General features: G+C 45.0%; 1 protein-coding gene across 9 annotated transcripts in view; it reads right to left on the bottom strand.

Moving 5' to 3' along the window:
• The window catches only part of DENND1A (DENN domain containing 1A), a 566150-nt gene that overhangs the window by 352548 nt on the left and 195680 nt on the right, over positions 1-17922 (bottom strand). For 7 of the 9 annotated variants that reach the window (XM_062207587.1, XM_062207594.1, XM_062207585.1 and 4 more), the window contains one exon: positions 17262-17381. The exons of the other annotated variants lie outside the window; for them this stretch is intronic. In XM_062207587.1, the coding sequence (XP_062063571.1) occupies positions 17262-17381 (120 nt within the window). The remainder of the gene's footprint in view (positions 1-17261; positions 17382-17922) is intronic. 9 annotated transcript variants of the gene reach the window in all.

Here is a 17922-nt window from a genome sequence, read left to right as displayed (position 1 = left end):
GTGTGTCCCTCGGGAAAGAGCTTCCGATCTCTGGCTCCTGTGGGTATATCATTTGCCTGCTAACTACCTCCAATTACGTTCAGCTGTGCGGAATTACTTCCCTTTTAAATCAAAAAAAGAAAGAGAGATTTACCACACCTAACCTGGGAGTGTCATCCTCGACACACCCTCAACCCTGAGGAACCAAACACAGCTCTCAGTCCACACTCATCTCAAGCCTCTAAGGCTCCACTGAAAGCAGACAGTCCACTTAATATAGAGCCATAGTGTAACAAGAAAAAACACCACAGTGAAGAAACCAAATATCTCCAACATGCCAAACAACAAACGCAAAAACCAAGCTAACAAGAACAAGGAAGAAACTATGACGCCCCCAAATGAAAAAGACACCCCAATTCAAGATTATGAAGATGATGAGATCGAAGAAATGCAAGAAGCGGATCTCAAAAAATTGATAAGAACATTAAGAAGTTCTCAAAAACAAATTCTTGAACTACAGAAATCCTTCATGGACAAGATAGAAAATCTCTCTCTTGAAAGTGAAATATTAAGGAGGAATCAAAATGAAATGAAACAACTACTGGAACAAGAAACTCTGATAGTGACTAGAAATCATAATGAAATGAAGAGTTCAATAGATCAAATGACAAACACATTAGAGAGCCTTAAAAACAGAATGGGCGAAGCAGAAGAGAGAATATCAGACTTAGAAGACAGAGAACAGGAAAGGAAACAGGCAAACCAAAGAAAAGAAGAAGAAATTAGAAATCTAAAAAATATTGTCGGGAATCTACAGGATACTATTAAAAAACCCAACATTCGGGTTCTAGGAGTTCCTGAAGGCATGGAGAAGGAGAAAGGATTAGAAGGCATTTTCAGTGAGATACTAGCAGAAAATTTCCCAGGTTTGGAGAAGGACAGAGGCATCTTAGTACAGGAAGCTTATAGAACCCCTAATAAACATGACCAAAAGAGATCCTCACCACGACATGTTGTAATCAAACTCACCACAGTGAAACATAAAGAAAAGATCCTAAAAGGTGCAAGAGAGAAACGTCAGATCACTCTTAGAGGATCTCCAATTAGACTCACAGCAGACTTCTCATCAGAAACCCTACAAGCTAGAAGGGAATGGCGAGACATAGCCCAGGTACTAAGAGAGAAAAACTGCCAGCCCAGAATACTATATCCTGCAAAGCTCTCATTTGTGAATGAAGGTGAAATTAAAACTTTTCATAGCAAACAGAAACTGAAAGAATTTGTTGCCACTCATCCTGCCCTGCAAAAGATGCTTAAAGATGTGTTACACACAGAAACACAGAAACATGGTCACCAATATGAAAGAAGGTAAAGGAAGGAAACCTCACAGCAAAAGATCACAGGAAGCTCAATTTCTCTTTGACATAGAATTAAACTCTGATGCTCTGTTAAAGCAATGTGTTAAAGTAATCTATTATGTTCTCTTGATGTCTGTTAAATTCTAATTGTTCAAAAACAGCTGAATTTTTATTAAGAAAAGCTATTATTAAAATTGCTATATTGGTCTATTATGCTATATTATATGTGTGTACATATTGTATGTCCACATGGGAAAATTTTATTAAGAGTTTTATTTTAAATGGCTTATAGATAAGATTGTCCATAAATTTAAGCTGCTAAAATCAATCAAAGATACATTTTAATTTGTGGGACCTGAATCTGTGTATCATATGTTTTAGACTTGTTGGTAGAAAGAAACTAAAAACATTTTAGATGGTTGTGCTTAAGTTTACTGGCTAAACAAACTACACCATGTTAGATATTTAAGAGGTGTTTTCAAATACATGATTCTTAAAATTTATAGAAGGCATTGGACCTTCTGGTAAATGTTTTCTTAAGTTGTTATCTAATGGTTGAAACGGTTTGCTAAGTATTCTTGTGATATTGCTATTGTCAGCAAGCGATCTAGGACTTGCTCCCTCATTTCTCTATTCTAAGCCCAACTTGTTCTTTCATTTCTCTATTCTCTTCAAGGTAGGAAACTAATTCTATTATGAAGGAATCTGTAGGATGCACAATTTAATCTTTAGACCTTATAAAAGAGATGGCTAACATTTTTCTGCAATAGCATAGCCAAAATAAGAATTCAAATAATAATCTCATAGCTAGATTCACTTCGCCATCAGCGAAGTATACAGTAAGTAGAAAAAACCTCCCTTTCAGACCAAAGGGAAAGAAAATTTTAAAGTGAGAATATAATTTTCCTCATGGGCATTGTCTACCTTAGAAAAACTACTACAGAACATGCCTGTGACTATAGACTTGTAGTTCAGGCCACCGAAGATTAGAGATGGGAAACGGGCACTCCCTTGACTTGCATCCTCTGGTCTGCTTTAAACACAAACCAGGAGGAAAGGAAAGCTCGGCATCAGAAGCAATGGGTGGCAGGCCTATTAATGGCTGATCTGTACAGTGATCTGCCCTCAAGGAGACCCAACAGGCCAGTCCACTGCAGTGGCTTTCAATGTGGTAAGCCTGGGCTTCAGCAGAAGTCAGCTTGTGAAGAGCCCTGGCAGCTCTGCCAAGAGTTGGATCACTGGAAATGGACCTGCCCTGGAGTCAAAGGATGCCCAGGTCAGAGCCACAGATCTTCTTGGCTCTAAGCTGAAAAGCCCTTCACTCAGCCCAACTTCCAAAGTGACCACCGCAGCTGAGGGGATGGTCAAGTAGGGTCAGCAACATTGCAGGCAGAACTGTAAATTTCTTGTTAGAGATGCCCCCTGCCTTTACCTGGCCAGCTCTCCTCCCAGGCCAGCCAAGTAATGAAAGTCAACAGAGTGCCTTCCCCTAGGAGGTTCACACCTCCCTTAGGATATACCCCATGTGAAGAGATAGATAGGTCTGGGCCTCTGAATTTACAAGGCCTAAAGCCCACCAGATTATTATCAAGCCCCTTCTGTCAGGTTCTATTTGCCTCTCAATCAGAAAACTTAATTGTAGCTTAGACAGCACCTTTCTTAGCTCCTCTAATAATGACTCTGTCCTTTGTTCTAGGCCCTGTCTAGTGCACTTGGGCCTCATTCCTTTGTAATCATAACCTCTACTCTACCACCAATGGCTCTACTCCCAACATGTGTGTACTGAAGGTCCTCTTCCCCACTTAATGCTGTATAATTGTTCAAACCTGGTAAATGCCACTCTTAGGATCATTGGTTACTATCCTCACTCTGTCTTTTATGACCTTGTCTAAATATGATCAGAGTCGGAAAACTTGGAAGGCTTCCATAGCCTTGGCAACTCATGACGACAGCCTAAGATGGTTACTGGCGCCATAAACTAGAGTGTCAATTTGTTGGGTCAACAACAGGAGCCACTGTGCACTTGCTCCTCATGTGGGATCTCTGTCCTTAATGTGCTGTACATTTTGATTTAATGCTATAACTAGTACTCAAACAGTATGTTTCACTTTGTGTGTCTATGTGGGTGCAAACTGTTGAAATCTTTATACTAAATTGATCTTCTGTATATAAAGAGAATTGAAAATGAATCTTGATGCAAATGGAAGGGGAGAGGGAGCGGGAGGGGGGAGGGTTGCGGGTGGGAGGGAAGTTATGGGGGGGGGAAGCCATTGTAATCCATAAGCTGTACACTGGAAATTTATATTCATTAAATAAAAGTTAAAAAAAAAAAAAAAAAGAATTAACAACTACCACCAAACATCCTTCCCGCCCCCCCCCCCCAAAAAAAAAAAACCACACAAAACAAAAACCTAAACAGTCATTGAAGGAACTCAGACACTAAACTCCAGGATACTGCATTTCACCCAGCTTCTTTTTTAATAACATTTTAAAGTAAGTTTTTGTTTTTAATGGCAAGTCTTTTAGAGTCAAGCATTTTTGATGCATTTTTGGCTCATTTATACACATAAAGACCTAGTTAAAATACCAGACTGAATAAATGAACAATGGGACAATTAACCCTATATACAAAGCTACACCCATCTTACTTCAAAGGCATCTGAGATACAATGGATTAGAAACCATAAACAATGCCTCCCTGGATGAGTTTTAAAATAAATACTGCTTTGTTATAGGTAAGGGATTAGAAATCTTTGTATGGTAGCCTAACATTTGTGAACTCTGACATCCAATTTCCATTGCATACATCCTACAATATTAATTTTCTCTACAATATTTTGAAGATATTTCAGTTTCTACATAAAATTAAGACATAATTTGTTTCATTCATAATGTAATATACTACAAAATCAAGATTACAATGCTATCCATTGAAAGTTTTGCTATATTATTTTTTGTATTTTCCAATGCAACTCATGTTTAAAAAAAAGAAGGAATATCAGGAACGGCTCTGTGGCATACATAGTAGGCTAAGCCTCCACTGCAGTGCCCGCATCCCATACATGTGGCACCAGTTCATGTCTTGGCTGCTCCTCTGCTCATCCAGCTCTCTGCTGTGGCCTGGGAAGGTGGTGGAAGATGGCCCAAGTCCTTGGGCCCCTGCACCCACATGGGAGACCCAGAAGAAGCTTCTGGTTCCTGATTTCGGATCAGCCCAGCTCCAGCCATTGTGGCCATCCAGGGAGTAAACGAATGGATGGAAGACCTTTCTCTCTGTCTCTCCCTCTCTCTGTCTATAACTCTACCTCTCAAATAAATAAATAAAATCTTAAGGGGGGGGGGGGACGCTGTGGCACAGCAGGTTAAAGCCCCAGCCTGCAGCACTGGCATCCCATGAAGGTGTTGGTTTGGGTCCCGGCTGCTCCTACTCTGATCCAGCTCTCTGCTATGGCCTGGGAAAGCAGTAGAAGATGGCCCAATTCCTTGGGTCCTGCACCCACATGGGAGACCCAGAAGAAGCTCCTGACTCCTGGCTTCGGATCAGCTCAGCTCTGCCCCTTTCGGTCATTTGGAGAGTGAACCAGCAGATGGAAGATCTCTCTCTCTTTGGCTCTACCTCTCTCTGTAACTCTGTCTTTCAAATAGATAAAATAATGTTTTTTTTTTTTAAAGGAATATCTACTTTGAGGATATAAATGTACAAAATAAAATATGGAAAAGTAAACTAAATATATCATTTTCCATTTGATTAACTGAGACTTTTGATACAATTGCCATACTTCTATGTTCATTGTTTTCAAAAGCTAATAAACTATTCACTGTCAAGAATCAGGTAATGACTCACATGTTAATACAAAAAATAATTAAGACTCCAGCATTCCACGTAAGAGTACCTAGGTTCCACGCTATATTCTGACTCCAGAGTCCAACTTCTGCTAGGGCAGACCGTTGGCGAGGGGGGTGGGGGCCACAGCAGTAATTGGTTTTCTGCCCTCCCTAGAGGCATCTTGCATTGAGCTTTGGCTCCCAGCTTTGGCCAGGCATTTGGGGACTGAATCAGCGTTCAGGGTCTCTCTCTTATCGCCTTTCTACATCTAACTAAATTTTTAAGTACCTTTGCGAATTAAAAAAAAATAATTATTAGCTGAGTTATCTACATAATAATGTTACAAGAAATGCATCTTAAAGAAGAATGTAAATCTTAGCAGGAAATATTTTCTCATATTTCTAAGAGCTTCTTCCCTTATAAACTAATCTCACACAGATAAATTACATAGTCAAAAACATTCTCAGGGAAGAATTTTTAGTGATATGTAGAGGTACTTACAATTTAGTAAGTGAAAAAGCTAGATACAAAACGGTATCTATTGGATGATCCCAACTCAAGGAAGCAAACACCCTTAGTCATGATCAAAGTTTTGCCAGGATAATTGATTTCTTTTCACTTTTGCGCAGTTTTCTAAATTCCTCTAATATATCTTTATAGTCTCAAAAAGCAACATTTTAAAAATAAGTGGTTGGGGCTGGCGCTGTGGCATAGTGGGTTAAGCTGCTGCCTGCAGCACCAGCATCTCATACAGGCACAGGTTCGAGTCTCAGCTGCTCTACTTCCAATCCAGCTTCCTGCTGATGCACCTAGAAAGGCAGTAGAAGATGGCCCAAGTACTTGGGCTCCTATACTCATGTGGGAAACCCAAATGAAGCTCCTGGCTTCTTGCTTTGGTCTAGCCTGCCCTGGCCATTGCCACCTTTTGGGAAGTGAGCCAGTGGATGGAAGACTTCTCTCTGCCTCTGCCTGTCCACCCCTATAACTCTACCTTTCAAATAAATAAATATTAAAAAAAAAAAGTGGTTAGTAACAGATTATTAGAATTGTGAATCTTCCTGTTCATGTGCCTGGGAAGACAGTGGAAGATAGCCCAAGTGCTTGGACCCTTGCTACCCAAATGGGAGACCTGGATAGAGTTCTGGGCTCCTGGCTTTGATCTGACCCAGTCCCAGCTATTACGGCCATTTGGGGAGGGAACCAGCAGACAGAAGAGCTCTCTTCCCTAGCTCCTGTAATTCTTTCAAAAGAAAAAAAAAAAAAAGAGAGAGAGAGAAAGAGAGAAAGTAATTGTGGGATCTCTGAACACTGAAGGGCACAATGAGTCACTCTGCTGTAAAAGATACCTCTGTCTTCTGGGGCCTCTCCCCGAGGGAGAGATGTTCACCTTCCCACTGCTCTAACACTGACCACTGAAAGGGCCAGACAACCTGAATTCAGATTCCTCCCGCACCTAGGAAACTGTGCTGCTCTTAAAATCAGAGTGCTGCTTAGATACAAAGGATAATCTCAGGTGAAAGGCATATCTTGAGCTCTTTCTTTCTTTCTTTCCTTCTTTCTTTCTGTCTTTCTTTCTTTCTTTCTTTTTTCTTTTTTTTTTTTTTGACAGGCAGAGTTAGACAGTGAGAAAGACAGAGAGACAGAGAGAAAGGTCTTCCTTCCATTGGTTCACCCCCCAAATGGCTGCCACAGCCAGCGCTGCATCGATCCGAAGCCAGGAGCCAGGTGCTTCCTCATGGTCTCCCATGCGGGTGCAGGGCCCAAGCACTTGGGTCATCCTCCACTGCCTTCCCGGGCCACAGCAGAGAGCTGGCCTGAAAGAGGAGCAACTGGGACAGAATCCAGCGCCCCAACTGGGACTAGAACCTGGGGTGCCGGTGCCACAGGGGGAGGATTAGCCTATTGAGCCGTGGTGCTGGCCAAGCCATTTCTTTTCCACGTCTTGTCCAGTGCAAAGCAAAGTTAGGGCTCCAATAAACGCCTTCTGCTTGTTGTTGCTGTTGAAGAAAAGTGATTGGTATGCAGGGAAAGCCAAGAAAAAATTGCTGACTCTCAAATTCAACCAAACAGCACCAACTGGGGGCCAGCATTATGGCATGGTAGGTAAGTCAAGCCAGCACCTACAGGCTGGGGCTTTAACCGGCTGTGCCACAGCACTGGCCCCAGAAGCTTAGATTCTTTATTTATTTATTTATTTATTTATTTATTTTTTTGACAGACAGAGTGGACAGTGAGAGAGAGACAGAGAGAAAGGTCTTCCTTTTGCCGTTGGTTCACCCTCCAATGGCCACCGCGGTAGGCGCGCTGCGGCCAGCGCACCGCGCTGATCCGATGGCAGGAGCCAGGTGCTTCTCCTGGTCTCCCATGGGGTGCAGGGCCCAAGCACTTGGGCCATCCTCCACTGCACTCCCTGGCCATAGCAGAGAGCTGGCCCGGAAGAGGGGCAACCGGGACAGGATCGGTGCCCCGACCGGGACTAGAACCCAGTGTGCCGGCACCGCAAGGCGGAGGATTAGCCTAGTGAGCCGCGGCGCCGGCCTGGAAGCTTAGATTCTAAACCAGATCCTTCACCTTCCCCTGGTGAGATCTTGGACGGGTCACTGTCTCAGCCTCAACTCTGTCTCCCCTACAAGGCAGATCGTAAGGTTGTGATAAGAATAAATGAGAATTATGTAAACCACATGACATATTAAATAAATGCTGATAAATACTAACTGCTCACTTCCTCTTCAGATGCCCTGTGGTGAGTGTCCAGACTCAGTAAATCTGTCTCCAAAAAGGTAAAACGGTGTAATAACATCAGCAGTCCCAAGAGCTAGCAAGATGAGTGAGGTATGGGGAAGAAAGTCAGACAGACACCCACACCCACACCCACACCCACACCCACACCCACACCCCCCTGAGCAGAACTACGCTCCTGGCGTTCCGGGGGAGGGGGGTTGCACTTGCTGAGCTGTACTGCACACTCGCAGTACTCTGCATCAAATCAGTAACTCATTCAGTCTCCAGTTTTCTCTGAAAAGCTCCAGGAGGAGAGAGCCCAACGTCCACAGCTGGCGCCAGCCCCATAGCAGTTCCGCTACTGCAGGGGACACCTGTCCTTCCCACTGCCCAGCCTCTGACTAGGACATCAACCTCCGAGAGAGTGGGGCGTGGGAGGAGCAACGGCAGCTTTATTTGTTTCCCTTTCTCTTCAAAGGTGACTTGCTCTCGGCCATACAGCAGGTTACTATGGTTGAACTGTGGCTCCCAGGGGGGTTATGTTTCTTACCATGAAGGCATCTGTATGGCAGTAAAACATATGACGTCCCTCAACCACTTTTTTTTTTTTAAATTAAGAAAACGAAGTTATAAGCTCCCACAATGTGCTGCTCCTACACACACACACACACACACACGCAAGCCTTCTAAATACCAAGACGTGAGAGGGGTCTGGCCTAGGCAGTCGGGGCCTCCTGGGGCCCATTGGGTGGGTTCAGTTTGACAGAAGCCCCATCCCCGCACTGAGACCACAGATCTTGCCCTAAGAGCAGAGCCTTCCCCAACTGACCTTCCAGAACACAAGAACAACAGAGTCCCTACCTAACTTTTAAGGGGAAGAATTAAAAAGAAATCAAACAGCTGCAGAGACACAGAAACACTCCAGAAGCAAAGGAAACGCTGCTCTTAAATGCTGTGAAAGACCCAGGTTTCCAGAATGGCATTTAAGGCACTGGGAAGAAAAGCTGATTTCTCCCAGAGGGGCCCCAGCTTTGATGCCCAAACTGCCCTCAAACATCAGGCAGTGCGTTGTTTGTATAGCAGGGTACCCTCAGGCGAGACAACCATAAATAGGTTATAACAAGAATGGGAGATTCCATCTGCTTCTGGAATATTTCAGCAGCACCTGCTTTCAAGGTAAAAACCTGGGAGCTGTCCCCACAGCCTTCCTCCTCAACTCCCTTCCCCATCCCCCAAACACTTATTTTAAACTAAAGCAGGGAATACACGATCCACCGCACCTGCCAGAAGAAATAGAGCCCTTTGATTTTCCTCTTGAACTGTATGTGTTGCTTAAAAAACATTGGAACAGTTAGAAAGGGAAGCCAAAGTTCTTAAAACCAGGCTCTGTTAGTGCTTCTAGCTTCCATTTTAGAATGAAAACTGAGCATTTTGCTGTTTATGGTAAAAAATGATTATAATCCAGATAAAAAAGGGACGCAAGGATTGGTGCTGCCACTAGACCAGAGTGCTTCATAACACAAGGCGATTCTCACTAGGTACCATTCACGTTTAAATAAAAGTCCATATGCCAATCAACATGGAGAGAAGGTCAACCACTCCCCAACAAGAACCCAGGAATGTTGTTAAAACAAACAATTGAAGTCGAGGTTGGAAACATCCAGTCTAAATCAGGGTGCAGCTCCCAAAATTATATGCAGTTCCCCTTCTGACAATAACCAGCAAAACCCAAGGATGTTTCAGGCAGAAAGCAAGCCACTCCAGCCTCAGTCTTCAAACATTAGTATTTCCACGGATTGCCCCAAATCATTGGCTGGAGTCCCATTTGCTACAGGATAAAGCTAGAACCTGAGCATGGTCCACAAGCGCTTCCACAATCAGGCCCCAAACTCCTGTGGCATGGTCTCTAGCTACTGCTTTCTCCTTAGCATTCTCAGCCTTCTTTCATCCTGTGATGCCTTTCATTTCTCCCAGGGCCTCTGCACAGCACTTCTCACTGTCTAGGGTCTTCCTCCCATTCTCCTCCAGGCATGCGCTTACTTGTTCGGTAACATCCAGTTTATCTTATCTGGAACCCATCAGCCACACTTTCTCTGATTCTCCAAGCCAGAGATGGGCACTGCCTATCTGTGACCCCAGAATACCTTGGGCATGCCAACAGATACACACACATTTAAATAACACTTATCACATATTTTAACTACTTGTTTGCATATCCCCTTTCCAAAGACTGAGTGGCTCCTAAGACAGTAAGAACAGCAGAAGTGAAAACGGAGGTAAATTATCAAAAACAGAGGTGACCTGGGAACAGTGTACCTAGAAGCATATTCAATTTTATATTTGGCAAATGACAAAAAAGTATGAATTCTTTTCATTTTGTAACACCAAGTTCAGAAAGTTCAGCTCATCAAACCCTGGATGAATGCACTATCTGAAAGATTTCCAAATAGGAAGCTGGGGCTAGAGATTTGTGTCGTTTTAAGGGGATTTGAGATAAAGGCCAAATATCAAGTGTTTGGTATTGTTTATCCCAAGTATACACTAAGTAGTCAAAAACTTTTTAATAAAAATATTGTTTAACTTTTTTCTTTATTTGAGAGCTGAGAGAGAGAAAGATAGAGGGAGAGAGCTCTCATGTGTGGTTCACTTCCCAAAATCCCACAAGTGCTGGGGCCAGGCTGAAGGCAGGGGCCAAGGACTCAATCTGTTCTACCGTGTAGGGGCCACTTGAGCCATCATCTCCTGCTGCTTCCGAACGTGTGCATTAGCAGAAACTGGAATCAGGAGCAGAGTCTGGACTTGGGCCAGGCACTCTGATTTGGGATGTGTGCATGCCAAGAGGCGTTCCAACCACCAGGCTAAATACCCTCCACCCCAGCTGAATAAAAAGTTTTTAAGTGAAGATAAAAATTTTAAAAGAATGCCTTGATGAAAAAACTTACTCTTTCCAAAATGCGTAATACGTTCTGAACAGTTTCATTTGAGTGTAAGAATAGTGAACTCAAGCTTTCTCAAGAGCTTAAATAGGATCCCTGTAGATAAAGGAGAAAACCGCAGAACACAAGCGTCTGCAAACTCAATGCAGAAAGACTAACGACACTTAGTCATCGCATGACAGCGCTCATAGCCCCCAAGCAACAACTCTGACGCTGTGAACTCCCATGCTCCTTCTGTTTATCCAAAACCACAAGCTGGCCAGAAATAGCACATTTCACTACCACATTGGCCTTGATAGAGTAAGTGCCGTTTGGGCAAATCCAAAGCCATAAGAAAATGTCAGCTCACTCGCTCTCTCTCTTAAAAAAAAAAAGGTACTTATTTATTTGAAAGGCAGAGTTACACAGAAAGAAGGGGGAAGAAGGGGGTGGGGGTGGGGGATCTTCCATACAGTGGTTCGTTCACTCCCTAAATGGCCACAATGGCTGGGGCTGGGCCAGGCCAGGGGCCAGGAGCCAGGAGCTTCATCCAGATCTCCCACATGGCTGCAGCAGCCCAAGCACTTGGGCCATCTTTTGCTGCTTCCCAGGTGCATTAGCAGGGAGCTGGATGGGAAGTGGAGCAGCTGGGACTCGAATTAGCACCCACATGGGATGCTAGAATTACAGGCAGCAGCTTAACCCACTATACCACAATGCTGGTTCATGTCAGCTCTCTTCCATTTTGATAATAATTTGAGACATCAGTGGTAAAATGCATCCAAAAATGCTGAAATTCTTGCCATTCCTGGGCTTATAACAAAGTACAACTAACTTACCCAAAATAATTGTTCTCCCAGCTGGTGCTATTAATTTAGTATTAAACACCATTCAGCAACCAGTTAATGTAAAGTACAGGAAATCTCAAGAACAAGTAAAATCTTTAAATGGCAGAAACAAGTCAACCATGGGAAGAAATAATTCATTTGATTTTGTAGTGGTATCTGTGCTAATAGAACTTTGTAGTCTAGTACTACTACATTTCCATCATATTTTGCTGATGATGAGAGTTGAAATAAACCTTTTTTTTTTTTTTTCAGAGAGAGGAGAGGCAGAGGCAGAGAAAAAGAGAGAAAGGGGGGGGGGGGAGAGAGAGAGAGAGAGAGAGAGAGAAGAGAGAGAGAGATCGTCCATCCGATGGTTCACTCCCCAGATGGCCGCAACAGCTGGAGCTGTGCCAATCCACAGCCAGGAGTCAGGAGCTTCTTCCGGGTCTCCCATGTGGGTGCAGGGGCTCAAGCACTTGGGCCATCCTCTATTGCTTTCCCAGGCCATAGCAGAGAGCTGGATTGGAAGTCTGCACTCAGTGCAGTGCTTGACCAAGATACTGTGTGGGGATATTCATAGGAAAGGAGATCATCAAGAGTGGAATGACAGGCCGGCGCCACGGCTCACTAGGCTAATCATCCACCTGCAGCGCCGGCACACCGGGGTTCTAGTCCCAGTTGGGGCGCCGGATTCTGTCCCGGTTGCTCCTCTTCCAGTCCAGCTCTCTGCTGTGGCCCAGGAAGGCAGTGGAGGATGACCCAAGTGCTTGGGCCCTGCACCCACATGGGAGACCAGGAGGAAGCACCTGGCTCCTGGCTTCGCATTGGCGCAGCACTATCCGAAAGACCTTTCTCTCTGTCTCTCTCACTGTCTAACTCTGCCTGTCCAAAAAAAAAAAAAGTGGAATGACAGGGCACTGAGGGCTCCAAATGGCAGAGGGACATTTGTTCAAGGAGAAAATGTGAAATACAGATATTGGCAGAAGCATAGTTCCTGTTACCAAAGTCTTTTTTGAACTAGTTCTGAGTGCAGGTCTCGAATAGGCGCCCATATGGGATGCCAAGGCATTAACCCACTGTGCCACAGCACCGGCCCCTCAACTTTTAAACACTTTCTAGAGTGAGGTTGGGTAACAGTTCCAAAATACAGACAGAAGTAACAAGCTCCAATGCTAGGGACAACTACAATTCACAGTGACATTATGTGTGGTATAAAGAACTGGAAGAGGCTGGCGCCACGGTTCACTAGGCTAATCCTCCGCCTTGTGGCGCCGGCACACCAGGTTCTAGTCCCGGTCGGGGCGCCAGATTCTGTCCCGGTTGCCCCTCTTCCAGGCCAGCTCTCTGATGTGGCCAGGGAGTGCAGTGGAGGATGGCCCAAGTGCTTGGGCCCTGCACCCCATGGGAGACCAGGAGAAGCACCTGGCTCCTGCCATCAGATCAGCGCAGTGCGCCAGCCGCGGCGGCCATTGGAGGGTGAACCAATGGCAAAAGGAAGACCTTTCTCTCTGTCTCTCTCTCTCTCTCACTGTCCACTCTGCCTGTTTAAAAAAAAAAAAAAAAAAAAGAACTGGAAGAAAGGAGTCGATAGGTTCCAAACACGAAGATGAGATAAAGAAATACTGGTTGCCTGATTTGATTGGTTTATGCTATATATATATATATATATATATATATATATATATGTGTTGACTGCAATATGCCCTATAAGAAATGTACAAGAATTATATGTTTATCAGAAAGTTTTTAAAGTAATAGCATTTAAGAAGAAAAAGTTTAAATTATTTTAAATTTTAATCAATGCCGGCTTATTTCCCAGGCATTGATTAATTTCTTCCTATAAGAAGGATTGCTAAGTGCCTGCAATGTGCCAGATACTCTTTGATAAACTTTATGTGCGAAGAAGAAAACAGTACAGATACAGGGCAGCTAAGTCACCACTTAGGATGTTCGCATCCTGTATCAGAGTGCTTGGTTTCAGTCCCTGCTCTCCCACTTCCAATCCAGCTTCCTGCTGATGTTGATTTTGGGAGGCTCAAGTACTTGGGTCCCCACACCCACATAGGGGACGTGGATGTGGTTTCTGGTTCTTGGCTTCAGCCTGGCACAGTCCCAGATGCTGTGGGCATCTGTGAAGTGAACAGTGGATGAAAAGTGAACAGGGGACGGAAAATCTCTGTCTCTCTTCCAAATAAAGTGAAAATAAATTTCAAGACATTCTTAATGGGCCGGCACCGTGGCTCACTTTGTTAATCCTCTGCCTGAGATGCCAGCATCCCATATGGGCGCCGGTTCTAGTCCCGGTTGGTCCCTCTTCCAGTCCAGCTCTCTGCTGTGGCCCAGGAGGGAGTGGAGGATGGCCCAAGTGCTTGATCCCCTGCACCTGCATGGAAGACCAGGAGGAAGCACCTGGCTCCTGGCTTCAGATCGGCGCAGTGCCAGCCATGGTGGCCATTTAGGGAGTAAACCAATGGAAGGAAGACCTTTCTCTCTGTCTCTCTCTCTCTCTCTCTCTCTGTAACTCTACCTGTCAAAAGAAAAAAAAAAAAAAAAAAGACATACTCAGTCTTCATGAAGATGACATTCTAGTAGAGAGGGGCCGCAAATAAAAATGAACTTATTAAGGACTTTAGGTTTAGTAAATGTCTAAGACTCTTCAGGTGAAAGGAAGCTTACACCTTGTCATACTGATGGCCTAGTCCTTTATGGACACAATGCCTGGCACTCGACATTGCACCTCTGCTGTGTATTCAAAGATGCGCTTCTCACAACTAGTACAAAAAAGACTTTGGTAACAGGAACTGTGCTTCTGCCAATATCTGTATTTCACATTTTCTCCTTGAACGAATGTCCCTCTGCCATTTGGAGCCCTCAGTGCCCTGTCATTCCACTCTTGATGATCTCTTTTCCTATGAATGCCCCCACACAGTATCTTGGTCAAGCACTGCACTGAGTGCTGGAGATCCATGGTTGATGAAGACACAGTCTTTACCCCTGAAGAGCTGACCATTCAAGAGGAGGAAGACAGCTCCCAAGTACAGAACTGAAGGACATGAAGCAGCCAGCGTGCCCAGAGAGAAAGCCCACCTGTCCCTGCAGAAGGCTACTCTGAGGAGCTGCCTCTGTTGAGTCCGGGAGGGTGGTACACGTGTGAAGGCAGAGAAGTGCATAACTGTGCTTGGGAGATCAGGGAGGAAGTGGTCCTAAGAGGCTAAATCCCGGGATAGCGCAAGCTGTGTCTGTACAGATATCTCACGAGAAGCAAGAGAAAGCAAAGGACAGGTCACTTATGAGCAGCCCTGAGCTGCAGCACTGGGCATACCCTGAAGGGGGACTGGACCCCAGGCACAGGTTAACTCAAGGGGAAGCATCTGAGGAAACAAAAGGACCAAGCAGCGAAAGAGGACGGTGCTAATAACCTAGCACTGACCCACACTGCACCCTCATGCTCCTGACTACCCTTTCCTCCACCAGCCCCCACACTGGACGCACTACCAACCAGTCAGCAAGCCTTAACTCACACTCTTCCATTTACATACTAGTCTCAAGCTGGCAACAACATTCCCAAAACACAGGGGAAGTGCCACCATATACACAAGCTGGAAAAGATCAAGAGAGAAGTTTTACATCTCATGTTAAATACCCACAGAATGCATGTTCCAAAACTCACAGAGGACACTTTGTTCTTAACCACAGTCACTATCTCTGACACTAGAACATCGACGGGAGACCTTGGGATGAGTCTGTATCTTGCTCACAACACTGTGGTGTGATCGTCTGGCTCCTGCTGGTCTGCGAACGCCTCAAGGGCAGGGACTAGCTACTACTAGGCATTCAGTTAGGGGCTGACAAACAAATGAATGAATTAACCCATCAAATTTGTCTCCATAGCTCCAGGATCGTGTAACAGATAGAGAGCCCACCAATTGCTATTTTTCATTCGAAATGATGACAGCATGAAAATCTGTTCAACTCACTTCTCCCAAACACAAAATCCAAACTCTATGAATAGGCACACAGAGTCAAACACAAAAGAGTCAGAGGGGAGTGATTTTAAATTTAAATTTTCAAATAAACAGTTTTCCACTCTCATAAATTTGCTGAGTATGGTAGTGCCAATTTAGAGTTCACACACACACACACACACACACACCCCTACCCACCCCAGTTTGGAAAGAAAGAAAGTGTTGTAGCCCAAAATAATATAGGGAAAAAACTTTCTGCAGAACTTCCAGAACTCTGTTTAAGCCCTCACCTCCTCCAAATGAATACAGAAATATGCAGTGTCCTGGCCAAGGCTGAAATATAACAGACAAAAATGGAAGAGAAAATTTTCTTTAAAAAAGACAGAGAAAGACCACTGTTCAATCAAAAAGTAAATAATCACTGGCATCGAAGTCTAATACTCTGGGCAGGTGATCCTGGGATCAGGGCTCCTGGGGCGTGCGTGAGAACAGCTGTACACACTGCCACCCCATCCTGAAGGCTCTCCAGCGGTTGTCTTCCTGTGCCCAAAGTACAAATGCTACTGCTTGGTGCAGAGGAGAGCCGACTTCACTGACAGACAACAGTGCACACATGTAGCAGTCCAGGGTAACAGTCAGTGAGCAGATGAAACTTCCCAAGTGGGTCTCTTCCCTGCCCTACACTATGAGGGTGTACAGCTTCGGGAGACAGAGGAAGGAGGTCTTCTCTTGGTGAGAAACGGAAGGAAGTGCAGAGACTAGTACAGCAGAGAACTACCCTTTCTGGAATCCATAGAGGGTCTGGCCTTTCATCCCCAGGCCCAAGCCCAAGGCTGAGGGGCCGGGTTTTGTCAGGGGCGCCTCCCTGCTGCCCTGCCTGGGGCCGCTACACACACGAGCAGAGAGAGACAGGAGGCAGGCCCCTCTGACACCTACTTAAGCAAGGCAGATGGAGAGGAGAGCGTGTGGGATGCCTTTACTTCCCCCTCAGGAGGCGCCCAGCAGGAGCCCACAGAGCTACAGCTCAGAAATCGGATTTCCACACATCTCCCCCACCCCCATCCCCACCAGAACCTGCCCCTTTGGCAGGAGGAAGCAAAGCATTAAGCAAGTGTGGCTCTGGTGTAGGAAGTGGTTTTAGGAGACCCGAGGAGGCCTTCTCGCAGGAGTCTGTCCTTTGTTCCAACCTCCACAGGGGTAGCCGAGTTGGGAAATAGTTTCTCACTCATTGACCCAAAGGGGGCAAGGGTGTTGCTGCGCAGAGCACATGAGCTGGGTCTGCAAAGCATCCTGAGCTACAGGCGCATACTTTATTAATAATCTCACATACACCAAATGTCCGGGGAAACCCTAACAGGCTAATTCCTGACAGCTCCAGATAACAGCAGGAGGAACTGAAGCCACGCTGACTCTCCAGCTTCCACACACGCCGCGGAAGCAACGGTCCCATTCCCACCCAAGGGATGTGATGCAAATAAATAAATACAATTATCTGCAGAACTTGAAGTGCAAGGACGACACTGTGAAGTCCTTCCCCCCAAGTGCAATGACTTGTGGGAAACAGATAGGGAAATTAAAAGAACAGCTGGAAAATTTAATTACAGAACAACAATGCCAAGGCTGACACTGCTTCACGGGACTAGCCAGTAGCCGGGGCCAGTCTCCCTTACCTTAAGATGCAGAAGCAGCTCTTCGCTCCCGAAGATAAGCGGCAGAACCCAAACCTCTGCTTGCTGTCAATGTCAGTGAGCACGAATGTGAAGTTCTGGCCAACTTGGCTGACTGTGAGGCTGCAGCCAGACAGAACAAAGGGAAAAATGAATGTGCAGTAAGGTTCTTGATAAAGTATCTAATCACGACAAGTCGTTGAACCTGCAACATTTCCTCTCTCAGTGGAACTCTTTAGAAATGAACTTAAAATTTATACACTTCAAGGGAACAGACTGCAAACTATCAAGTTAAAAAAAAAAATTAGGAAAGAAAGAAAAGACATCAGCAGTTTCTAGTGCTCAGAAATCAGAATCACCACAGCCATCGTATTTTCCCCTTACTGGGTTCAGAGCCTGAGGAGCTCTGTTAATCAGCCCATCAATCCTGAAAGATGCATTCGATTAACATCGTTTCATAGATGAAGAAGTAGGCTAGAGAGGCATAGCCAGAGGTCCCAGCTGATAAGTGGCAAGAAGCTGGTTTTTGTTTTTTTGTTTTGTTTTTTTAACCTAGCTCTGACTCCAAAGGCCAATCTGTCAGCTTGCTGTTAATTGTGCCCACTTGGTAACTCCTCTGGTTCAGAAAATAATCGTGATCGCAACAGCAGGATGTAAGGGTCTA

The sequence above is a fragment of the Lepus europaeus genome, chromosome 12, assembly GCF_033115175.1.
Source record: "Lepus europaeus isolate LE1 chromosome 12, mLepTim1.pri, whole genome shotgun sequence".
NCBI classification, from domain to species: domain Eukaryota; kingdom Metazoa; phylum Chordata; class Mammalia; order Lagomorpha; family Leporidae; genus Lepus; species Lepus europaeus.
Note: the sequence above shows the minus strand (reverse complement) of the source record. Positions and strands in the feature narration are given on the sequence as shown.